This window comes from Macrosteles quadrilineatus, unplaced genomic scaffold, assembly GCF_028750875.1.
Source record: "Macrosteles quadrilineatus isolate MER2022 unplaced genomic scaffold, UCM_ALF_1.0 Scaffold_5__1_contigs__length_97177068, whole genome shotgun sequence".
Taxonomy (NCBI): Eukaryota; Metazoa; Arthropoda; class Insecta; order Hemiptera; family Cicadellidae; genus Macrosteles; species Macrosteles quadrilineatus.
In genome coordinates, this window is record NW_026542598.1 from 55,895,032 (window position 1) to 55,921,498 (window position 26,467).

General features: G+C 35.3%; 2 protein-coding genes across 3 annotated transcripts in view; one reads left to right on the top strand and one right to left on the bottom strand.

The window, feature by feature from the left end:
- LOC128994584 (translation initiation factor eIF-2B subunit alpha-like) overlaps nt 1-6,109 on the bottom strand; it is a 46,901-nt gene extending 40,792 nt beyond the window's left edge. Inside the window, exons 1-4 of the mRNA XM_054419239.1 lie at nt 5,914-6,109; nt 4,545-4,646; nt 3,500-3,642; nt 2,695-2,811 (exon numbers count right to left, since the gene is read on the bottom strand). Coding sequence (XP_054275214.1) covers nt 2,695-2,811; nt 3,500-3,642; nt 4,545-4,646; nt 5,914-5,926 — 375 coding nt within the window. The 5' untranslated portion in view covers nt 5,927-6,109. The remainder of the gene's footprint in view (nt 1-2,694; nt 2,812-3,499; nt 3,643-4,544; nt 4,647-5,913) is intronic.
- Nucleotides 6,110-7,420: 1,311 nt separating this feature from the next.
- LOC128996019 (phosphoenolpyruvate carboxykinase [GTP]-like) overlaps nt 7,421-26,467 on the top strand; it is a 44,169-nt gene continuing 25,122 nt past the window's right edge. Inside the window, exon 1 of one of the 2 annotated variants that reach the window (XM_054421136.1) lies at nt 7,421-7,523. In XM_054421136.1, the coding sequence (XP_054277111.1) occupies nt 7,495-7,523 (29 nt within the window). In that variant the 5' untranslated portion in view covers nt 7,421-7,494. Of the gene's footprint in view, nt 7,524-10,820; nt 10,945-26,467 lie in introns of those variants that run through there. The other variant, XM_054421135.1, reaches the window with a different exon arrangement.

Consider the following 26,467-nt stretch of genomic DNA (forward strand, 5'->3'; position numbering starts at 1 on the left):
CACTCAGAAGAATCTTAAAGCTGCGTTTGATCAACAGGCTAGATCTTATAATCTACGAAGGCGTGACGTTCGATATGAAATAGGTCAACAGGTTTTAAAGCGGACCCATGTACTGTCGTCAGCTGTCAACGCGATCGCGAGCAAACTCGCGCCAAAATTCGATGGCCCTTTTGTAGTGAGCAAAAGGCGAGGTTATAATTTGTACGTGATAAAGGACGTGGCAACGGGTAAAACCACCGTGGCCCATGTAAAGGACCTGAAACCTTTCCATTCAGATGATAAGTAGGTCAGAGTTCTAATCTAGTTTTATTGTTTATCGCTTAGGAAGAAGCTATTTTGTTAGATTTATTTTCGAGAGGTGTTTGGTTTCGTTAAGGAGGCAGGAGGAGAGTGTTCTCCCCGCCCACGAGTCGGACGAGTTAGGTTACTCGACCAAGCGAAGGTCGAGCGCCGTGCGGGGTGCGAAGGTTGTCGCCTTGCACGCGATACGACGAATTATGTTTGAGTTGACACCTGCAGGCAGGTAGTTTTTTTTTTTGTTCGTTTTTTTTTCTCACCAAAGTAAAAAGGGGGTGTAATGGTCACATTTTGTTAGGGGTAATTTTTTATTATATACACGAACGATTAATCGCGGCGGTTCGTCACGACGGCAACAATGTCAAACGTGTCCACTGCAGGTCTCCTAGTTCGAGACTCAGCCGCTGTCACCTTGAAGCGCTGCCGTAGACGTGGGGAGAAGCCGAGACCAGCGGACAGTGGTCAGTTCTTGGGACAGTCGATGGCGAGCGCTTGTTCGCCAAACATCCTTCGAGCAGACAGTCGGCGTCGAGCGTTAGGTTCGCGCACACCAACCAACCCTCCTTAGGCCGTGCGAGCGAACCAAATAATAAGGTATCCGGACGAAGGCGAGAGTAACCCGGATGCAAATCTGGAAGTGTCGTGTTACGTAAGTACACTGTATATAGCTAGCGTATACGTTGTATTCATCCCCGTATCCACTTTGGCGAGGGAAATTACTTTATTTATTAGGCTATTCTAGGACGTTTATCGTAGTTTATTATAGAATAACGTAGTTTATCGACCAACGCTGCGAGTGTAGTGTCGCAGTAGCCTACGCCTACTTTTAGTACCCCAAAGCGTTTTGTTTTATTTTAATCAAGAGTTTTATTTATTTTCCTTAAAGCCAAGAAGAATAATTGGCCTAGGTGCCTTATACGTTTTGTTTTATTTCATTATTTACTTATCGCAAGTTAGTGTCGTTTTCTTTTAATTCCGAGAAGATTATTTTTTAGTTTCATTTTGAGAAGTGAGACCTTTTGTTAAGCCTAGGAGCTGGGTATCTATCTATATATTAATAGGCAAGCATGTTTCTTTAAAACCTTTTTTCTCAGCTCGTGTGCATCGTAGGGAAAATCTACGCATACCGTTGGAAAGCTATTTTCCTGTAGGTGTGCAGAATCCCTTTATAAATTTAAATAGGCTCAAAGATAAGCACAAAAAATAAGTTTAAAAGTTGTAAAAAAATAACATGGATCTTATGCGTTGCTATGCTGGTTACGAAATAACAACGAAATATAAACAGAAAATCAAAACAAATGGAGGAAACTCCAATCACATGTTTTATTTACAGTGTGGGGTGAAAATAGTTAAGTGAGTACATTACATATTTTTGGTCGAGTTTCGACCACTGGACGACCTCTCGTTTATTTTATTTTCTAATCTTCGCCTAGTTAGCTATCAGCCCTAGTAGTTAGCTTAGACTTGGCCTTGTCAGCGCGTCGCTGTGCTGACACCAAGTTATAGGAGTAACTAAAGTTAGTGTATTCCTTAATAGCAACTCGTGTACGGTGCGTCGACGTGCCGAGGTACACAGTGTGTACTTGTGTACTAGCAGATCGGCGCGACATTAACATCTACGAAGATCTAGAAGTGGTAAGCGAGCGACGAGGACTGTCAGCGAGACCCTGGACTACTCGAGCTGTCCGAGCAAATCGGAGGTAAGTTTACGATAGGTGCCCTACCCGACATAAACACCTCACACACTGCTGCAATTTCCTCATCCACATCCATCTTCTCTTGAACTTCTGTGTTGGAGAAAGGCGCATGGAGGACAGTGCGGAACGCCTGAATGGCATAGTGCCCGATCCAGTGCCTCTAAAAAATGCCGTGACGACCATACCAACTCAGTGGGCGCTAAGGTATCCAGGTATCTCTCTGGACACTTAAGGGTCAGAACGCTGTTTGGACAGGAGGCTCTACGTTTAACCATTTAACCCTTTGAGCTCCGAAGACTGATATAAACACTAGAGTAACTTGTATTGAGCAAAGATTGGTGGGGGAGGCTCACCTAAGCTAAATAATGGACAGCTCGGGTGGAAGTTAACTAGATATGGGTTCATTCTTTGTCAAATCAAGCAATTTTATAGTGTTTGCTAGTTATCCTTACTGACTAGTTTTTCCTAATTTTGCTTTGAGTTCATAAAATAAGGGAGTAGTGATTAAATGGACTAAATTAAGTTACTAAATAATCAAAGGAGTGCAACGGGGTGATTTTACCATTATGAGCAACATCGGATTTTAGAATGACGATCTCTAAATTCCAGGAAAGCTTCCTCTTATAGAGAAGCTCCTATGTTCTTATGGGTCTTTTATGAAACAAAGGTTTATTTCAAACTACAGTATCTAGATACTCACTGTTCCGTCTGTGATAAAAGCAGCAGCCAGCTTAGCAACCCTGCCTCGAGAACACATCAGCTTCTGAAGAAACACTCTGCCTCTCTTGATCATAATTTCTTTACACTCCTCAAACGACTAAAACAAACCAAGTAAACAAATTAGGTTAACTAATACGACTATCTATAAAAGTGTAACGAAACAAAACCTTCTAAAAGTTATACATGACATCTGCTGCAACCTAGAAGTAACGTTTAATTATTACCCTAGTTAACTAAATTTGGGCTTTTGTTTGGCCAACGTTATTGTTATAAAAAAATGAGCGTGGGTCATTTTACAAAAAAATTACCTTTATAAATGTCAACGTGATTCGGAATAAACAACACAACATGAAGTTAATGTTATTAGTTAGATTATTCTGACAAGAGACTGTTAAATCTATAGCAAAACAATCTAAGGTCCCTCGCCAGCCAGAATACAGTGCTATGAAATGCGGGTTTTCATCCATTTCTTTCGCTTCTAGGCCTACCTGATCTTGACAGGCCGGTATACGTACCGTAAAGTAATACGAGACTCTTCTGTAACCATAATATAATCACAACGGTTTGGATAGGTAGGTAGTATATTTTGAAATTATTTATATTGCCATTTTAGACTAGTAGGTAACGCATTTGTATGGAGGTGTTTACCTACGTTCAAGAAAGAATGTAGGCTATTTGTTTATCTTAAATTTATTTGAAAATAAATATTAATAATGACCAACTAAGATTTTATAGGCTACAACAAACTACCTACCCAGTATATTGCTACAGTTATAATATCATACCCCTTTATCAAGACCAGCTGCCAGAGTGATGAATCGTAAGAAGAGTTCCGAGCCAGAGACGACTGCAGTTGTAGGGTAGTCTGTGTTGGTCATAACATCAATGACAGATCTGAGATTCTCTCGAAGTTCAACAACTGTTTTTGCTGAAATAAAACACTGGCTTAAATTATTTAGGCCAGCATTGTTTAAAGAGTAAAAATACTTGCTGATTGTACAAAAAGCGAGAGATTTATTTTGAGTGATCGTTCAAAAACTCGATTCAAGAAAATCAATGTTATTTTTACTGCTTCAAAAAGGTTATTAATAACATCACATGTGAAATTGTGTGCAAGATCATAGACAAATTGAATAAATGTAGACTGACAGCAGTGCTGCGGTTAGCATATGTTGCGGTGCCCACCACTAGGAGTCGTGTAGTTACGGCGCACACCGCTGCAGCGTCTGCTGGTAGCATAAGGCTCCTGCAATGATACTCCTAGCGGTGGGTAGCGGAACCTTTGTTTGACAGTCTATATGTATTCTATTTGTCTATGGTAAGGTTGGATATCATATTCCAGAATTCTGTGTTAGGTACTACTGTAAATATCATATATGCCTACTTTATTAAGTTAAAACACATCAAATTTGTACCAAGACCTGTTTTACACGTATGGTTGGCTAATCTACTGAATTGAGATAGGCCTACTTCATATTTTAAAGTCAAAAGTATTTAAGCTAAGTCTCAGTAAAGCTCTCGAAAAACTAAAGTAGACTTGCACACAATTATGTTTGTTAAAGTTTGCTTTAAGAAGGCTGTAAAGGTTTGTTCATGTTTTAACTGTAATTCATTAGGTTACAATTAAGTTACTGTACAATCGAAGAAAATGTTGATGCAGCATAAATAAGTCATTATGTATTTCAGTGATATGAAACCTTAATAGCAAATCAGTCATTTTGTACTGTCTAAGTATTTTCTGAAACAGCACTGCTTGGTTCTTACTACTTTTACTACCTTCTTAAAATACTGTGATGGATAGCTTACGAGTAGGCCTAATTCAAAACTTACATTCATCATGCTTTAAATACTCCAACAAAGTCCTGATTGCAGCTATTCCAGCAGAAGTTTCTTGCTCTGTTTTCATGATGTTTGAGAAAAAATCTTCGACTTCTACAACATAAAAGGTATAAGGCTCTAATGTAATAATTTAACCTGAAGTTACTCGTTAACCTAAAGTAAGACAACTTTAAAGCCGTGATTACACCGGAGTTTGGAACAAAATGTCTGAAACTTTTTGTTGGTAACACTTGTTTCTAAAACAAAAGTTTACATCAGGTAGTGCACTTTTCTTTGATTTTGTTGGAAACAATTTTATCACCGTTCCCGAGAAAAGGAGGTCAGTCCTGGTTGGGGGGTGTAACGCGTTTTAGTCAAGTGGTGTTGGGTAAGCGTAGGAGGTAGCGAGGTAGTGTTTTAAACAGCGTTGAAGTGAGTTTACAGAAATATTTGTTCCAAAACAAATGATTCCTCATGTTTGGAACACCTTTTGATCTTTACAGACTTCTGGTGGGAAACCAAATTTCTGTACACAAAAAAACAGGTTCCAACATCAACATTTTTCTCTTCAAAACATAGTGTTTCTTGGTTTAAGGAACATTAAGTTAGCTGTAAACACGTGTTCCTAACTCTGGTGAAAACGAGGCTTAATATCGTCACTTTAGAAAGGATACCATGCTATCTATACATTTTATGTAGGCCTAGTAAACATTCTAATGCTTAATAAATTGTTTGAATCCACACCTGCAAACAAAAGTGTTGCATTCAAGCTTTAGTGGCACTCGTCCCAGTAGGCTGACAGTGACATGGTTGAGTTGACATACAAATCGTACTGACAAGTATAGCCCTACATATCAGATTAGAGATTGGTCAACATGTACAACACACAGGTTCAATTCATGTACATATGAGACCCATGTTAAGCTTACATCAAAGTACTTTTAGAACATGCAGACACCACACTTTAACAATTAATGAATTCAATATGTTTTTGGTTATGGACTCCCTTATAACTCATACAAACAATGTGAAATTAGTATCTTCTAAAAATATTTTGGGTAGGCTACAGTTTCTTAACTGGCCAATGCTAATATTGATTGAAACTATCGAATTGAAAATATAGATTAATCATCAATATTTTAAATAATACTATAAAAATATAAAATTACATTATATTTTATCTATTATAAAATAAAACTATCATAACCTAACCTAACCAACCAAACTTACTGATGGTGAAAGAATCGCATGAAGGTTTAACTTACCAATCGAATCGATAGTTTCAATCAATATTAGCATAGTCCAGTTAAGAAACTGTACCCAATATTTTATCTAAGCCTGTCATATTTTAGAGGTATAACTTATTTCGTAATCAACTTACGAGTGGAATCCATTCTCTCCCAAATTTTTCGACGATAATATAAATTATATATTTAAATATTATAAGAAATATATACGGTTTTCTACTGACAGTAATAGTATAACACACGCAATGTGTATCAATATGGTTTTTGTTAATGCAGTTGCAGTTTAGTTGTGTAGTTTTAACCTAAACAAACATTGCTCATAACATGGATCTACCATCTACCTAACCTAACAACAACAGCCGAAGATTGAAGATCTGACAACTGACAGTGACAGCCACTGAGCTATAATCAGCCCATGCTCTGCTCAACAGCTGTGCGACAAAATCCGCAAAGACCACAAAAAATAAACTAAATTTTGCCTAGACCATTGGTCATAGTTCTGTTGGATATTTATTTAAGTCAGTGATTTAAGTCTAACCACTGACTTTGGCTGATAAATCGACAAAACCATGATATCCCTCCGGCTCCATCGTATTATTGATTACTGTAATGTAATAGAAAGTTTTGTTTCCAGCCAGGCTAAGCTTAGTTATCAAACTAATCGATACTTTTGTGCTTGATAAAAGGAAGTAGGTTTAATGGTAGACTTCTCATCCCATTGTAAATTTTGAAGCACGTTTTTCGTGTCTAGTTCATGTACGTGACACATGGGCGCTAGTGTCGACGAAACTTTGTTTCTATTATTTTAGGGTTAATTTCTTGATTTGTGCTTTACTGTTTGGTTATATAACTAGGGGACAGGTTATTGTTTATGATTAGATCGTATTATTTGGTTAAACGAGGTTTTAAATGGCTGTAATAACGGGAAACAAATTGTAAAAAAAACACGACCTCTACATAAACCGTACAGAACTAACAATAAAATTGTCTTCAGCTGTTCCATAAGGATGAGAAATCTACTAAGGGAGTATGTTTATCGTTTTATCTATGGTTTAATCTAAGAATACGACGAAGATGACCAAAGTTCCGCCCTATGATCTAAACATAGTAATAAATAGTTATTTGTGTAACTAGTAAGCGAGCAAAGGTAGTTTGCACTCGTGTTACGCATTATATTTTCCTACATAGTTACTATAAATCATAAATCAACATATTTGTTAACTTTTGGAATCAATATGATTTGGGCAGTTCCTTTTTTATAATTATTTTAGGGATAAATTCAGAGGTTCATTAACTAAATGATAAATAATTTATACAAACATTAAAATTAATCAGTGTTGTAGCTGTTATAATTATTCAATATTTTTTATTAATAAATTCCTTCCTCTATGATATTGCAGAATTATTGCAATGTTACAATTTTAATATGTAAATATTAGTCCGGATGTTTTTAGGTGGTTTTGTGTGTTTTTTACACCAATGGAATTTTTTACGTTTTGAAAAGTTCACTAATATTCTAGAGTATTATATCCATCCTTAAACAATGATACTAATGTATATCACGATTGAATGATAACTGTTCCTGCACACATAACAGGTACTGTGGGGGAATTTTAATTCTGTGCGAGGCAACACTGCCGCCCACAATCCCGCCAACCTCATTCAGTATCCCCTGTTTTTCCATGTGATGCATCCCCCCTTCAACCCCCTCTATCATGACGGGGTTTCTCTTCTTTTTTATAAGGTAATGTTAGTTATAATTCTTTAATTATTTTAAACATCATAATAGCCACTCCATCAGCTACTAACCCCACTAATTGTAATTTCGTATGTCAACTTTGTCATATCAGGAAAAAATACGTTTTCTTGAAATTGTTTACAAAACTAAAACTTTTTAGTACTATCTTTATAAAAAATATATTTACCATCAACATTGTTAGACACCCGTGTCTTTATAATTGTGTTGTGTTTATATAATTAATAGAAAACAATTCAACCAACTATTTTTATACAGTGATGTAAAACGTGACTACAAAAAATATCTTATGTAAAAACGATAGCATATACTGTACAATTTGTTATTATTTCATCCACTCCTTAATTCGTAATATATTCATTAAACCATGTAACTTGAACTGTTACGTTCAAGTAAGCTAACTTTTACGACTATTTGATGTTTGCAAATAATCATACTATAAAACCCAAAGATTACTCTCTCCCAAAAATTTCGAGACTATAATCAATAATAATCTAGAGAAGAGAGAGGTATGCTGGAGCATGCTGGAGTACTTACATTGTACATATGTTTATGTTTACAACCAAGCGACATAGGTTTCACCACGCACAGCAATTTTCGTTTTCGTACTTATTGCATTTTTTCTCGGTGTTAATTTTTCTTCGACCCAAAAATGGGAAAAACCCGTTTAACATTTTGGCCGTCAACATGAATACCATACATTTTGTTTGGGTAAAACCTTTTTTATTTTAAAATGAAGCCCTTATCAAAGTTTACACCTAATGGTCTTAATTTTGACTGTTAGGATTAGGTACCTACGACTATTCACTTACACATTAAATCATCAACATATACCTAATGCAGTAACAATAGGATTTTTCAAATTATATTTCCAAATTAAACTCATCATATGTATATTAACACAGCATTGCACAATACAACACTACCTGACGTACAACACAAAAAGAACAGCAAACACTCCGGTCGTTGCTTCTATGATATCTCGTTCAAGTCCAAATATTCCTCTGAAGTTCATAGTCCAGATAAACATAACTGGAAAACATCGGAATCGTATGTGTTGTCTTGTCTGTCTTCATACAGTCTCGGTTTTTACATAATGACATATTTGCGTTAATACTGTATTTTTTTCAGTTGTAATTATTGATACATTGGATTATAATATAGAAAAATTATTTACCCCTAGAGGATCAGATTGCAAGTAGTTAAGTGAATGATTTTGTACTCAACAACCAAGGAAATTTAATTGTTATGAAAGTTTTTGAATTTATCTCTTCCCTGAACTAGTATTAGTAGGATGGGTTTCGACAAAAAGCACCACCATTCCCTCTATTTCACCTTACTGCATAAAGGAAGGTTCCGCCTCTAATAGGGGAGGTTTTTATACCTATGGTAACAAAGCATTTTTGGGATCAAGACAAATTCCGTTCTACTTTTGCAGCCCTCGTCAAGAGCTACAAACCTCAAAGAAATATTATTCTTCCCTTCTTTATTTTGAGTTTTTTTTTTTAGAAAATTGTCACCTAATGTAGACACTGATGTAGCCATAAATTATATTTCGACAAAGTTTTAAAGGCAGCCTTCCTAATCAACTATTTGGTAGATATTTAACAAGCACTTAACTTAATGTTGCCAGATTAAAAATCGATTTTTCAATTCTTGCTAATTGTTTATTTCTTTATTTGATGTTTCTCAGTCTCGTTGGTATTTTTTTTTACAAATGTTTTACAGATTCAGAATAAATTGTTATATACATTACATGTCTCAATTTAAGGTGACAATTGTGGCGGACCTTAGTACATAAACGCTTCCGACTCCTGTTTTTATTTTACCTATAACCATGGTATCAATGATCAAGGAGAGTGGTCTAATTTGGTGTAGATTAATGTTTGTAGTTTTGCAAAGACATTCACTTGTATTTCCTCTCCCATATGATGACCACACATTTCAATAAATAAATCTAATTGATCCTATAGTAGACTGTTAGTCAAATTTGCGAAGTTTTAGTGCTTGTGGAACGTAGAATTCAGTTTTAAACAATGTGATACGATTCCATCACAAAAGAGCGTTAAATAAACATAGCTTGTTCGAACAACATGAAACCTTTCAAGATTTTCTTTGCTCGAGCCAGTCCAATCATGAAGCCATTCAACCTTTGCCTCTCGCTTTGCGCAAACTTTATTTTTAAGCTACCAATTGAGTAACGACCTGCTTGATGATTGAAAAGTTGCAAACAACTGTTGTTGTTAGAGTAGTTATAATAAGCAACAACGTTTTTCATGCTAAAATATAATTTGAATGTTTGACAAAATTTTAAACGATTAACAACTGGATGTGTGTAGAAAACATTAACAATTGATGTAAATAAATTTGGAACAGTGTGTAAGTATACCTCTCGTCCTATTCGAAAATGTCAAGCTTGTATAATGTTTGGTGACGTTTGAGTGTGCGAATTCCAATGTTCCTGGAGAATAGTTCAGATAAATTTGTCATTTTCTGTAATAGTACATTCCAATTATTCCGAATAACAATGTTCTCGACGTAGAAGTTTACATAATTAACGTATTTTAAATTATCACAAAAACTATTTTAATACAACGTTAAACAATAAATTACGTTCCATTCATACATTTGTCATAATCGGTATTAATTAAATATTTAACATCATTGAATTTTGTAAAACTATAATTATTTGGATCAATAGGCCTACAAATGAACTGTAGAATACTGCTTTATAATTTAAGACAAATATTTTCGGCTGTTCGATTTAAGGTATTTTGAATCTACGAGGTTATCAGATCATTGGTTTTTTGTGTTTGAACAGGTGATGTGAAGTTTGATTGTGATTGGATTTGAAACAGAACCATCTCTGCAAAAGTCCCGCATTTGTGAGACTGACCAAATAGATTGTGTAACATAGACAACTAACTAAAACATCTATAGAATTAAAAATAAATTCCCCAAAAGCAAACACACCCTAAATTCTTAACTGGTATATCAACTCAAAATATCGATCGCAATAATGAAAATAATTATCAAAACAAATATTCAACCACAGTCATGAAAGATTTCAAATATTTTGCAATTACTGTGATAAAAGTTGAATTTCAAAATGTAGCAATTCTAATCGTTTTACGGAAATTAATTTCAAGCTAATTAATCACGATTGAGTAACGTGTTAATTTAGTCTCCGTGATTACTCGAGTCCCAAAATCGACCTCTTGACGTGGTATTCTTTTCATTATCTCAAAACTTGTTTGCTAACTTGTCGCAGACGTAAACACCTAATAGTCAATCTTGGGAGCGATAACACCAATTGAGGGACGAAGAATAGACAGTGTGTTAACGTGAGGGCGGCTCTTGCGAGTACAACCAGAATGTTGCATTCACTGCTGTTCCTGGTCCGGTTACCGTAAGTACACAGTGTTTTTTTAGTAAACAAATTTTTGTTCCGTACCAAACACGCTATTGTGTATTAAGGAGACACAAACTATTTGTACCACCGTATAGCTTATCATAACGCACAGATAAACTTTTTAGTATATAAAATGTCATTTAGGTTATGTTTGCTTATGTATGTTATTTGCTTACCGGTTGTTAACGTACCTGATCCGCGGCTGTGGTCGGTGTGAAATCATCTGATTTAGCGAGCGGGAATGATCCATTCTCGCTCTAGAGCGAGAATGAGCCATTCCCGCTCTAGAGCGGAATGAGCTTTTTTGCGTACTGTTTACAGCTGTGACAATGTAATCATTTCCATGCAGTGGTAGGCAAAATATTTTCAGTGTAGCTTGGTGTATCTGAGTTGTATAGTGGTCACTTGACAATGAAAAGGTCACCGGTTCGATCCTGAGAAAAGTTTGTTGCTTATAATGGTTCGATCAATTACCCGTAATTAACAGTGTAGAAAACTACGGAAAAAATTAAAAGTAGCAAAATCTGTGAGCGACTCATTACCGCACTCTATTTGGATTACAAATGCAGTATATGACATCCTTGTAAGTATCCAAAAGTCAATATTAACTGTCTTTCGGGTATAGTTTTAGTTTTAGTGAGGATGTTTTGCTAAAAAAAAATTGAATTATAAAACTAGTTGTAGGTTCTGGAGATCACTAGAAGCTATTGTTAATTAAAGAACAAATATTAACTGCATTTATTTTATTTCTCTTAATTTAAACTAAGGACATGTGGATCTAGACAAGATTCATTTTCTTGACATGTAACACTGTATAAGGTGATGGTGATAAAACTTTGATCATTGGACTCAATTCAACATTTTTCTAGCATTCATACTCAGCTTAAAATATTTTAAAACCAGCTGTTTCTTAGCTACGGCAATTTTAAGCACCGCACTACGCATCTATAATGTGTGCGTCGCGATCTAAAAATTAGAAAATAGTGATGGGTATTTAATCAAACCTAATTAAAAATAATAAACAAATAAAAATAATCCAGCAACCTAAATGCAATCTCACTCCACAAGCATGAAACTCATCATGATGACATATTCTTCTCAGACATTTTTGTTTATGCTACGTGCATGATTATCTTAGTTTATTCAACCATTGATAAGACATTATTTGTCAGATGTTTACATGTAGTAAAACTTATTGTCCTAACTGATAAGTCATAAACAAAAGTCTACATTCACGTCATCGGTTTTATGTAATGTTGACTCAGACGTCTGCATTTTCTTATTGTCAGTTTTGTCACGTAAGAAAAGTTAATTACTTATTGACAGAATTATAGTTTGTTCGTTGAAAACAGAAGCACTTTTATGTCCAAGAAAAAGCATTTCTTTCATAATAAGTTAAAACTCTACGGGCGCCGCAAGATGGAACATCCCCAAAAGCATGTAGGATAAACCTGACAATTATTGGCACTGCTACAGTAGTGACCACACTGAGGGAATATTTAGTTTTATAAAATTTAGGTTGGTCAAACTGTTTCCTCTGCTGGTTTGCCATGGTGTAGATAGAATAATAGTTTCCTACAATGGTTTGCATAGTTTTTATCTGATGATTTTGTTATTAGTGCCAGCTTTTCATTTTCACAATTTTTGCAGTATCGGTTTATAGACCGAGAAACAATAAACATAAACTTATAAGCAGGATTGTACAAGTTGCGATGACAGACAGCTGTTTCAAGAATCGTCCAGTTGCCAATCTGCTTTTAGAACGCGACACTATGCCAATCATAGATTTGCACATCTTATCGTGCTGGTATCTTAGCTGAGAAACAATGTAAATATTCAGTGTAAAACGTTAATTGATTATTTCTAAGGATCGGTCCTATAAATTCGTCTTAAGGTTAGGTTAAAAAAAACTTGAAAATAAGCTAAACTATTAACTTTGAAAATTAAAATAGTGGAAGTATAATCTTTACTAAAAAATTATTAAAATCTAAATACTGTTTATAAATCCTTTACTCTTTTGTTGTACAGAGGACTTGCAATACTTAACAAAGTGTATTTGGTTGTAGTTGGTTTAAATAGTTTTAAGTTGGTTGAATAACAACAAAATGACCTCTACGTAAACTGGACAGGAACTAACCTTAAAATTGTCTTCGTGGTCCAAAAGCATGATACAATAATCTTATATTTACTGTTTATTCTAAGGAGGAATATAAAATACTGCCTTTGAACCATCGATTAAATACTCTTTTGCAGATTTATAATATTTATAAAAATCTGCTGAAAACACTCAATTATTAGTTAGGTTGCATGGTAGTGCAAAGTCTACTTGCGCTATTGAAAATAAATTGTTGAACCATTCTTAATTTCAAAATTGTATACATAAAACAAAGTGTCACTCAATGATGAATAATTATGTTACCTTGCTTAAATTCCATAAAATATACAATTTTGTTGTGGCATATTAACAAGATGGACTTGTTGGCGTTACCTACTAACACACAATAAAAAAAAATGTAGCAGTTACTTAAGTTGCATAGGCTACACCTTTAGAGATTAGGAATGTACCAATGTACAAAACGCATTATTTTTTAATAGTGATAAGTTTATTATTTTATGGTGGTGCGTAATCTCAGCGTGTGCATCGTGCATGGAAAGATGCGAGCGGGGAGTAGGCATCGCCGTTGCCATGGTTACTATTAACCAACAAAAATAAGCACTGTACATTTTATTCTAGGCACATCCTACTGTTTGTAGTAATTCAGAATACATAATGCAATCTTTCTTTGTGCTGTGAGGGGCGTTTAATTTCATAAGATGTACACAAACATTCTCGAATGAGTTACCTTTCTTCGTTGTCAAACCATTTCGTTTAATCTAAACTTAATCAATCGGACAACCTGACTCCTCATTTAGTGTGGATTAATGAGAGTCTAATGTAGTGTGAACAGATTTCAGCTCGGCAATGTTATGTAGGACAAATCCAGATTTAAGTTTAGCAACAACCGAACAACCCCAAAAATACCAATTAAAAAGCATTTATTTTTCAGTACCATGGATTAACAAACGGTTACTATACATCTATTTTTGGGAATGAATAGACACTGCACAGTGGTCGTTTGTATGCACTGACGACATAACCTATGTGTATAAAACCACGGAACTGCTCCTAATCGACCAATGACAGATAACGGTGACCTTGAACCATCAACTTTGCTGACACTAGAACGTTATGATTAGATGATTCACAGAAAACTTTCCAAAAGTTTCCTCCTTCCGGTTGTTGCAGAGATGTAAACATTGCAGCTATACTATAATACGAGTAAAGTTAGCGCACAATGATTTAAAAAACTGCTCCTATGATTTCCTCCAAATTGTTAGAGATCAGGGCCGATTTACCGAATAGGCACGGTAGGCACGTACCTACGGCGCGAGGCATTTGGCTTTTTTGGGAGGGACGTCTTTATACCATGGATCTACGTATAATAATTTCGTATAATGTATAATTACGTATAATAATACGTATAATAATGTGCACTAAGGGAAGGTATATAGTCAATATTTAACTGACCATGTATTGGCCACTATATGACGGTCTTGTTTTCAACCATTGCGGTTCTTCAGCAACAGGTTTAAAATTAAGTATGACTAAATGCCTACACTGCTCAAGATTTGTTTTAAAAATTACCTTTACTCATACTAGCTGTTACCCATGGGCTTCACCCCATTTGACTTCATAAGTATTACTAAAATTATTGGTTGGTTAAGTTAAGCTGAATTAAACAAAAAACATAATACAGTAATTAAAACAAATAAGTACAGCTGAGGTATTTTTAACATTAGGTATATGGAAAGTACCCTTTAGAAAGGAATTACGACCTTAAATGGCAATTTATGAAATAATGGATAGTTTTGCGCAAAGTTTTTCGTCATGACGAACATTTTAAGTATATGGTTTATGGGGGTGTGACTTGTAGTTTTCTCAAAAGTTCATGGGTACTTTTGGCTTTATATATAGATAATTGTCATTCAGGATTCAAAATCTACACTAAATAAATAGGTTACGTAAATCCCTCGTCTTATTTGCTGCACTATTATTTTTCTAAATTTATGACAACAGCTAATTTGCAACCAAAAGGTGAGGGAGCGTAGCGAACAAACTTCAACCTGGAGGTGAGTTAGCGTAGCGAACGAGCTAACCTGAAGGCAAGTGAGCGCTGCGAACGAGCTCCAACCTAAAGGTGAGTGAGCATAGCGAACGAACTTCAACCAGGACGTGATTGAGCCATGCGAACGAGCTCATCTTGAAAATGAACGAGCATTTGACATAAAACCACATTAGGACAGGACGACGTCTGTCGGGCCAGCTAGTAATCTATATAATTAACCATTCAAGTCTCACTTGGAAGAGTGTGTCGTGTTGATGTGCAAACTGGCCTTAGTTTTTTTTAAAGCCCCTTGGGCTCTGTCCCAGTGTCCATGGGCTAAGTCCCTATGTTTATCCATAGAGATTAATAAGATTTTATCCGTATGAAAAACATTTTGTATGATTTAATTGCTGTTATATAATCTGCAATTTAAGGAAACACGTGCTACAAACATTAAATTTGTCTGACTTGGTTGAAATTATAGTATATTACGTTGTTGTTACTAGTCCTGAAAATTGGTGTATACTGGGCGAGTGCGGTCGTTCCCGTGCGAGACGAAGTCGAGTGCGGGATTATCATACGAACGAGTCCGGTAAACGCATGCTGAACGAGTGACGTACGATATTTTACGCCATACTACTCTAAGCTAACTTAACAATGACGAATCTGTACACATTCTTAAATAATATAAGGATAATAATCTAAATATATGAAAGGCAAAGCGCAAAGCCCTCACTAACTGACTCACTCACTCACTCGAACTTCAACCAGGACGTGATTGAGCCATGCGAACGAGCTCATCTTGAAGTTAATCGGGGCAAAGCCCGCGGGTACAGCTAGTATATTATAAATGACTACAATCCCAACTATTCCTAAACGATATGGTGAGGTCAACTTTAGTATGATAATTTTTTGTTGGGCATCACTCACCTTATTGAAATCACGAGAACGCAGTCCTTGTCATATCACAATCATACACAGTTCATTGCACATAACAATATGCAAAAATAAAAATAAAACTAAATTTAAAATTTCAGACCAAAGCTCTCAACACCGACGTTTCGTTGGTCAGTCGTGGTTAGGCGCTCACAACGTTTGCGTGAGAAGAGAAATAACCTTGAAAACGCCGCACGTCGATTTTGGTGCGGCGAAACGTCGGTGTTGAGAACTTTGGTCTGAAATTTTAAATTTAGTTTAATTTTTTTTTGTATATTTTTATGTGCAATGAACTGTGTATGATTGTGATATGACAAGGACTGCGTTCTCGTGATTTCAATAAGGTGAGTGATGCCCAACAAAAAATTATCATACTACAATCCCTACTTTTAGAGGTTACAAGCTGCTATACTCGTGCTTTGCAACGGGAAGAAAATGTGACCTAGAGAGCTATTAAAGTGGTGCTGATGTGTGTTTTAAAGTACAGCAACTCTATGATTTAGTTTGAAAATAAAACTGATTTAAAAAGCGTAAACCTACTTACTTTCAAATCCCTACTTTTGATGTTAATAGATCCCGAAGAATATGACAACATACCTCAGTGTTGTAATAGCATCAATGATTGCTTCATAGATGCTTCATGAATGACATGTTTTACCATTTTCTTCAATTTTAGTCCAGCCTCTTCACATGTAGTTTAATATATAAATTAAAAAAATGAAACTTTGAGCAATAATTTTCCTAACATATACAACCTCACTTTAAAACCAAACATAACTTCCTCAATCTACATAAAGCAAAACAAACATCTTATTCGAGTAAATAAACAAACACCAGTTCATTGTACTGACCAGCTGTTTCATTACCAAAATTAAACTAAATCATTTAAACATTGGAAGCATGCCAGGCGTAGCCCTTTGGAAATCAGCCTGTGGGGCAGAGCCCTTAAGAAGGGGATTGCCCAACTCCGCGCAGTGGTCAAATTTAATCCGAGGAAAAGTTTTATGGCCCCCGAAGGGTTCAGCCCAACTCCGCGCGGTGGTCACTTTTAGTGTCAAGTCTAACTCCGCGCAGTGGCCACTCCTAATATCTACGGTAGTTGTTTTGGAAAAGTTTTTACCAAAACAAAGGCTACAGCACATTTGCATGGTTATGAGTTGAAGTTTCAAAAAAGTGTGCTGCTGTTATTAAAATAATACCCCCGCCGCAGCAAAACTGCAGACTAAGCGAACTTCCATTTGCCTGATTGCATTACCAGTAAAATATATCTCTCGAAAATACTATTTTATTCCCTATTTAAATAGCATTAGTTTAATGAGTGCACATAGGTTTGCTGCAAGAGGCAGGGTAATAAGTGTTTTTGTGAAATGTCAATAGTTAAGTGTAAAATTAATGCATTTCCAAATTTAATCAAAGTACGCTCCTTTTACAGGAAACTACAACAATTTATTTATTCTCCATAACAATAACATGGGAATTATAAAATTAAAATTCGTTGGCATTTTTTCTGCAACCATTATGGCGCATAATAACACTTCGATATACTAAATTATTTGTCTTTAAGCTCCACAAATTGCTTTCAAAAGAAATTGCAAAAATGTATGCTTTTAGGGTCAAAATTGGGAAAACTCGATTTTTCCCCATAAACCCCAGTTTCCATGGTCCGATCGTGCTGGTTCGTGAATTCGTTCAATTAATTGTAGGTTTTTTCATATCAAATTTAATCAAAATTGGATCATTTTTGCTCAAATTATCGTGCTAACGGACATATATATATTTATATGAATTCGAACGGATGGTGTTTTCGGCCTTTGGAAGATAAGAGCGAAAAATTAAATCAATGGGTCCAGGTCTTTTTTATTTATTTATTTATTTATTGCCAACGGATTTCACCAATTTACAATAAGAATTACAATAATAGTGAGATACTCATCATGACTAAATACTAAAACTAAGTAACAATGCGAAACTGATGAACAATACAATAGGGATACATGCAAAATATAAGACAGAAAAAAAAACTACTTATACCTAGGAGTAACAAGACATAAATAATACAAGACATACGGTATTGAATAAATAGTAAAAAAGTTTAAGTCTAAGTCTTACCATAATACCTACGGTAATAACTTATTCCCTATATGGGAAATTCGCTAAAACGTTGGTCTGGGTCTGGCTTTAATGAAAATCCTCTTCATAGACGTCAAATTCGCCATTTAATAAGACGTAAAAGAATTATTTTAGCTTATTATACAAGCAAAATTATAGGTTCACAACAGGAGGTGAAACTTAAAAACCACTATGTAAGAATGTTCAAAAAGTCCGTGCGAGGAGTGGATACGTATGAAAGTTACTGAAATTCACAGTTTAAAATTATTTAATATGCTAATACATCTTATTAACGATTTCATGAGCTTTACGTTACACGTGTGTGCTGTGATCACGGATTTTACATTTTTATACAGCAATGTACTGCAAATTTGCTGTAATCTCTTTTTTGTAAAAAAAAAACTTAGCTCTGCATCTAAAAGTGGCTATGGACTTTGTAATGAATAACAAAACTTAATAATCACTTCCAATAACATTTAACAAAAGGAAACATTTAAAAATTCTTTTTGTAATCAAATTTAAAGTATAAGTTTGTTTTTGAGGTGTGCCAATAATGTGATTTAGTTTTTTGGAAAATTAATAAGATATTACTTACCGATACTGTGATTTTTAAAATATTTACGATTGTAAAATGTTTTACTAAGGTTAATATTGCTTCGCATTTTAAAGCTTATAATTATTGTTTAACTATATTAATTTAAATTTATTTTTATTGAAATAAGTATAACTTTTGTAAATTTGTAAATGATTTTACCTATACAATTTTAGTAGGCTAATAATTTGTATTTTATTATCAGTCCAGATATTTAAATGGATTGTTCTTTTTTTGTTGTTGTTTGTTTTGTAAATAATTTACACGATGTTTATATTAACGATTATTAATTTGATGCAAATATGTGTTATAGGACTCTTATTAATGTTTTATAAAAACCACCAATTAATTTTGGCTGGGATTTTGAACATTTTGTACGTAGATTAATTAAATATAAAGTCAATTTTGAAGTCTGAAGTTTTATTAAAATTCCTATACTGCTTAAGTATTGATATAATTTTGTATTGCAAGTCATAAAAAGACATAGACGTTTTTCGTCCATTTTTTCCAATTTGAGGAGTGTAGCTAACTGTTGTATGAAACAGAGATTACAGCTAATTTGTTATAGCAATCTGCGGTTGTATACAAAACTAATATTTTTGAACTTGGTACTAAAGTTCAGAGAGCTCATAAGCCCAGTAATATGAATGATTGTCTGTTGTAGATATAACACAATTTCAAAGTTCAAACACAAACTCAGCCTCAGGGCTGTGAGAGCCAAAATTGACCACTGCGCGGAGTTAGACATGTGCCGCGAGGGATCCGAAGTGACCACTGCGCGGAGTTGGGCAGTCGGTTTTGACAGATTTCTGACCACTGCGCGGAGTTGGGATAAGCCCCTTAAGAAATTCGTCCATATCAATACTTTTCGGCATATCTACACACTCTAAGCTTCATTTTGATGTGCCATATGCGTATATTTTTATTTGGTAAATGACCTTAACCGTTTACATAAAATTTGATTGTATCACTTTAATAATATAATAGATGTTTTCGTTTATATACCACTCATTGCCAAATATAATCAGCTGGTTGGTGTCCGGTCAAAACGGATGACACTAACCATCGATCTCTTTACTACAACCAAAGATTACACATACTACATACTACGCAAAATTTTGCGTAGCATGTGTAATCTTTGCCACAACCTACACTAGTACGTAATAAAACCCAATTTTATTAAGCTGGCGGCAAACAGCTGTTTTCTGGACTAAATCCTTAAACACTAAAAACAAGACCAGCTTTTGAAAAATTATCTTTTTTCAAGATCAGCTTTGAACAGCCTATTTACAATAAATGTATTACAGTATATCGAACTGTTATGTACATCGTGAGTATTTCCAATAGTTACATAATCTTTGAGTTAACTCTTTAAACCCATCGGAAATTATTACTGTTACCTATTCGTTTTGAAATAACGCCTGTAGTACATTAGAATTCACTAGTAACCAAAAATTACTCTGAAACAATGGTTGCAGCCAACACAACTTTTTTAAACCATTTTATTATTTCTAAACTGGAAATTTGTAAACATTTCAAAACATTGAATAGTCAGAAAAATAAAACGTCTTACATCAGTTTGTAAAAATGGCATGGTTAAATGATAGTTTGAGGTGGTTTAATGTTTAAAATTCCGAGCTTTTGTGTGTTAAGTGTGTTTATTTAATTATTTTTTTATTACCACTCTGTCTTCATATTAAGTTTATAAAATTTAATTAGGGTATTAAATTTAGGATATCAATCAAAACGACTTGGACCCCAAGTTATTATGACAGTAATGACAGTTAGTGTAACTCCATCGCCACTCAAGACTTTCGCTGTGCCTGCAGAACAAACAAGACAAACTGCACAGCAGTCTGGCATTGCGGGTTGCATGCCGCTCGAATCAGGCGTTACGATAATTCTATACGGTTCCGTTGTTGCGTAAGATACCTACGGCATTATTACTTTTGGATAATGAAGTAGGCATCCCTTCGATATGGGCCAACTAGAACGGACCAGTGCATTTAAAGAGTAGATCGTCTTTTTAGTCAAGCTAAGTCAGTAATCAGTAGAATCATCAAGGAGCGTTCTAAGTAAAATGTAATTTTCTCTAAACAAACTAAATAGTCATTTCTTTCCTGTTTTGTTTTTGCATAGTATAGAGGTCGAAAGTGGAAAACTGATCAAACAACTTACTATCTGGCCTCTGGCCATGTTGGTAGAACTGAACATCATTGCTGTTTGACGGTCGTGCCGATTCTGAATAACCTAACATCAACTGACGCATTATACCAGTATAGGGGTTTAACGAAGCTCTTGTACGTAGTTTCTGCATTTTGTCATAAGCAAACTCCTTCTAGATGGCAGAAGCAATCATTTTCAAATTCTGCGTGTGATAAAGACCATATCGGTGAGTGCAATTCTTTATATGAACTAATCAAAAATCATAACGCCAGAAAATTTATTAACTAATAATAAACGCCATTATGTAAATGGTGTAAAACAATTTCCCCAGGAAACCGCCCTACGGGTTCTCAAAGTTTCAATGTAGGCTAAAGTAATCCTTATGGAAGATGTATTTGACACATGCACAATTGCATAAGATAATCTGTTGACTTAAATCATTGACTACGATTATAAGTACACTTAAAACCTAATGTTATATAAATAGGGAATAAATCTGGCATTTTTAAGAACATTTTGAGTGAAAATCCAATCAGGCAAATGGAAACTCTGAGCCTGCATGTTTGCTGTGGCACGGCAGAGGGGAATTCTGTATGATACCTCATTTTGGAATTTTGTGCAAAAACACTAAAAAGGGTAATATTTTGTGATTTTTTACTCATGAGCCAGAATCTGTCGCAAACTCAAAAGATTCTTACTTAGGGAACAAAAATATATTTAACAGGTACTTCCCAGCTTTGGAATTCTTTTTATGAAACCTGGCATTTTTTGATTAATTTGCCTTGGCAAAAACACTAGCTTAGAAGTATAAAAATATACAGATGGTGTCCCAGACTCGAGACGATTATTTTATTTCACACAAAGGAATCAAACTGACAACTTTTGGCACGTAACGAATGATATATTGAAAAACAGAAGTACGGCAGTATCACGAAAAGTCTAATTTTACTGATTAGTGATTGCTATATATTCCAAAAAATGCTAACAAAAGTATAGAAGGAAATGTTTTGAACGCAATTTCTGAGTTTGTAACCTTGTTTGATCTAGTTAGGAGGCTACAATATCAAAAGCACAAGTCCACTGCCGTAGCCTTTGAGCCTGTGTGATAGGGGGGGGGGGGGGTTGAAGATCCCATTTTTTCGGTCTAAGGAAACTGCGCGTCTTTAAAAATAAAATTCTTATACCAAATTGAACATTCCTCAGATTTACCAAACATTTTTTAATACTCCAAATGAAGACTGATTAGGCTAGGACTCCCATACCTACATCAACGACGCTCGAACTGCGCAGTATTAACTGTATGGTGTTCACTTCAAGTGGGACTTGAGGATGATATAGTGTGAATGCTTCGCACAAGTAGGATAGTTAGTTAAAAAATCGCATTTGAATCAGTTAGCTTAAAACTAATGCAGTATCGGTGTTGTGGAAAATATTGTTCATCTCACAATCCAAAATTGTCTTTAAACTTAAGCTCGTCCCGTAAAGAGTAACTTTAGACCATAGTGATGAAAAATATTCTCTTGTGTATGAATATTGACTGATTTACGCATTGAATTGAAAATTGTACTATTTAGATTATAAAATCGTTCTGTTTCCTCTTTATCGCTGAGGGGGCGGCAAACAAGTCAAAGTTTGGGGACGAAGTCTATTGTAACAAGAATGTGGCGTATCTATGACGTTATAATCTGTAATTCGCGTGTTAGCTTAAAAAATTAACGTTTCTCAGAATAGTTAGGCAACAAAATATTTCAGTTTAAAACCTCAAGAAAATCGTTCAATTATTTTTAATCTTTCGTGGTCCTGAATTGATGTAAACTGTTTGGACTTTTTCATATTTAATTTTGCTTATGTGTTAGTTTATACTCTGCTTGGTTGGGAATATTTATATGTTTTAGCAAATTCTCCATATTAAAACGGTATTTTGTACTATTTGAGTTCATTTCAAATTGTTAAAACTGCGTTGCATCTAAACGGGGATGATTAAATAAACGGTGCGGTTAAATTTATACATTACATAAAATTATTTTAACTTATTATTTACATAACCAACTAAGTTAATGGGTTCTTGGAGATACCTCCGTCCCCAAATCTGATTCGCTATTTAAAAATATTTTCGTGTTCACAAAATTAATTAAAATAGAAACTATTATTAGTATTTATTAATTTCCATTTTATTATATTATTTTAAGGCATCCGTTTTAGTTTTAACTACCAAATAGCAGCGAAACCTATCAGTTTTGGCCTCTTAAACTAGATGATTCTCCCCTCTAAAAATCTGGCTTTAGGCCATTTTTGATTGATCCACTTATGTTGTTTTTACTGTATACCATCGATGTATAATACCATCGGTGAGTATTATACATCAATGCTGTATACAGGATAGTAAAACCGAATAAACAGGTTTCATTGCATTAAATTAATTTTAACTTCTATGCACCAACTATTGTATCAAAATATGACAGAACATTTAAAAAACATTTTAAACCATAATTTTACCGCCCCTTGTCGTCTTCTTTACAATTTTTATTTGTCGTATTCGCGTATGTTCACTAGACGCATGAGCATAACTGCAACATGGATTCAATACAAGCGACACATAGGCCTACTTCTTAGTAAAGTGGTAGCACTGTAACAGATTAGTGTTATCGATTACTACAGACTTAAGTAAACATTACATTCACATGTTGCAGTTTTAACTAACAGTTTTAAAATGAAAATGTATGTAGTTAGTCTAAATTGAGTGCGCTGATGTCAATAAAATTATTTTTTATGTATACATCGACTTTTGAATCAAGCCGAACTGAAACTATAACTTGAAAAAGCTTTTTTAAAGTCAAATCAATCTCAAATGATCGAAAATAATAGTATATTTCGTACCTAGGGCCGAAAATGCCAACTAATTAAATTACCACTATTTACCACAATTAAAGCCGGGTATCCACAGTGCGAGGCTGCTCGCTGCGAATGCCTCGTGCCATCTGCCTCAGGGTGAGCTCTTTAGCTGGCAGCTAGTTTGTAACCACGAATGCTCACTGCGAGCACGCGAACATGGCGCGAGCCACCCGCATTCGTAAGACAGTCGGTACAATGGTGTTTTTCCATAAATAAGTGCAAGTTTCTGCTGCTGCTTTTATTTTGATGGCAACGATTATTAATAAAAAGCAACAGAAAAAGCGACGTCAACATCGTTGGTGGGCCAAAAAGATTTATCGAAATCGGTTTGAATATGGAAACAGACTCCTAGAAGACGTGAGGTTCGAAAAAGACGTGACAAATTTCTTGCGAATGTCCAAGGAAGATTTTGAACATTTAATTACATTGATAGAGCCTGCCGTGAAAAAACGCGATACCTACATGCGAAGTGCTATTACGACCAAGGAAAGATTAGCTGTTACTCTGAGATTCTTATATTCTGAGGTTCTGAGATTCTTAAATTCTTATACTCTGAGATAGTAATCTGAGATTCTTGATCACTATAGCCTCGACCTTTCACGTCGGTAAGACCCCAACAGAGACGTTATATTCTTTTTCAGATCTTTCACCGGAACATTCCTTGACTGCGATATTTCGCGCCACAAGTCTTCTCTCTTAAACTTATTATAATAATCTTGGTGTTTAGAGTCCCAAAGCAAACGTTTACTTTCGTAACACTTCACTAATCTCTTATTCTATCATGAGTATCCATGATGACAGTTTCGCGTGGAATGGTTTGCAGAGAACAGTCTGGTACGGTGCGAGGCAGACAGTGCAGGTATCCACTTAACGCACAGCTCGGGGTGAGGCACCTTTGAGCACTGCTCTGAGACCGACAAGTACACTGCTCGCCTCACATTGTGCGACGCGAGCGCCGCACAGGTGCTCGCAGTGAGCAACCCCGGTATCCACAGTCCGAGGCAAAGCCGAGCATTCGCAACGAGGCATTCGCAGCGAGCTGCCTCGCACTGTGGATACCGGCCTGATAGTCAACACAACTACAACTTTAAGGTTATGTGAAGAAATAATTTGAGGAATCAGCAAAAATAACAATAAATAGTTGCTAGGCAGTGTTGACAATAAAAGAATTCTATTGCAATGCTATGGATACTGATTGTGTATTTTATATTCATTCATGTTTTAAGAAAGTAAGCGGGCAGCTGATTTTGCGGCCCTAGAGATGTAAAAACCTGCTCGGTCCCCAAATAACGATGACAGCTGGCATGGCCAGCAAAGCGTAACTTTCAGCCACCAATTAACGTATGAAAAACAGCTAAAAACATCATAGTGTGGTGAAAAAGATATTTTCGTATTCCAGTCACTGGCAATAAAACAAACCATGCAAAATTTGAGTCATTTTTTTATGCAGCGTAATAAACAAATGTTTTTTAAATTCGTACACTCAATTTGAGTGTTTATTTTTTATTTCTCGTGGTTCGATTCCAGCGGCCGAGAAGAGAGACCGGACATCCCTAAGGCTAACCGAAAAAATTAAGTTTAACATGATGTCTTTAACAATGTGTCGTAATGATAAAATCGTATTTAGTTTTTTATTGAATTTATTAAGATTATGAAATTTCTTCATGATTTTAAATGTATTTATAAAGCCAATACAAGGGCCAAACATATTCTCACTGAACCAGTGACTTGGACTTGGACAATTGGACCTTCCTCGGCACCGTTCAGCCCTACTACACTATCCCCCTTCAACAGTTTTAACAAGTATAATCTGTAACACCTTGTTATCAAGTATTTTTCTGATAACATGCCGAAGTAATAGAAACCATAGGTAGAGGGCAAAAAATCCTGGTTAATAGGCCACTATGATAAAGTCGCCCTCCACTATGCTACTCAAAATGTGCCATAAACCATCACGTTTATTTGTATGCAAATATATGTTTATCATGTAAACATTTGACGCATTCTGTTCAAATAGTGTTGATAATGGAAGAAATGATTAAGTATTGAGGAAATCAATTTAGTGTCGCCATTCAGGAGAGCTCGGGTCACAGATAGGGAAAACTATTTAATATCTTTAACATGAATATACATAGGCATGGCGTGAATGAGTTATGTGTGATTAAGATAGCTAATCCTCTATAACATAGACGACCAAAATATTAAGGCATGGCGTGAATGAGTTATGCGCGATTGACCAGCTCATCTCTCATAGACGAATACGACCAAAGCGATACTGGCAGTACAAGGTACGAGGCTAGTAGCGTGTCGCGTGGAAACTTTTCCGCCTGTTGAGGCGTAAGTCCACAAGATAACCTGCTAGCGAAGGTCATCCAAGGAGGGAGTGTGTCGTTATCAATCGTTGGCTACGTGTTATCACTGAGTTCAGCTGCAGCTGCCACACCCATGCCAAAGTCCACATATCCATACTTTGCACCAAGTAATACGGTTATCACACGATAACAGAGCTTATTTTGGACCTTGTCGACGTCGCGACTTTTTTAAAGTTATTTTAAGAAAGAGATAAGTGGCGGTGAACAATGTGTAAAAGCTTGAAACTACTTGATAAGACAGGATGCGGTGAACGATTATATATCTTACGCCACACTACAATGTTTTAACGAAATTCCCACGCATGGAT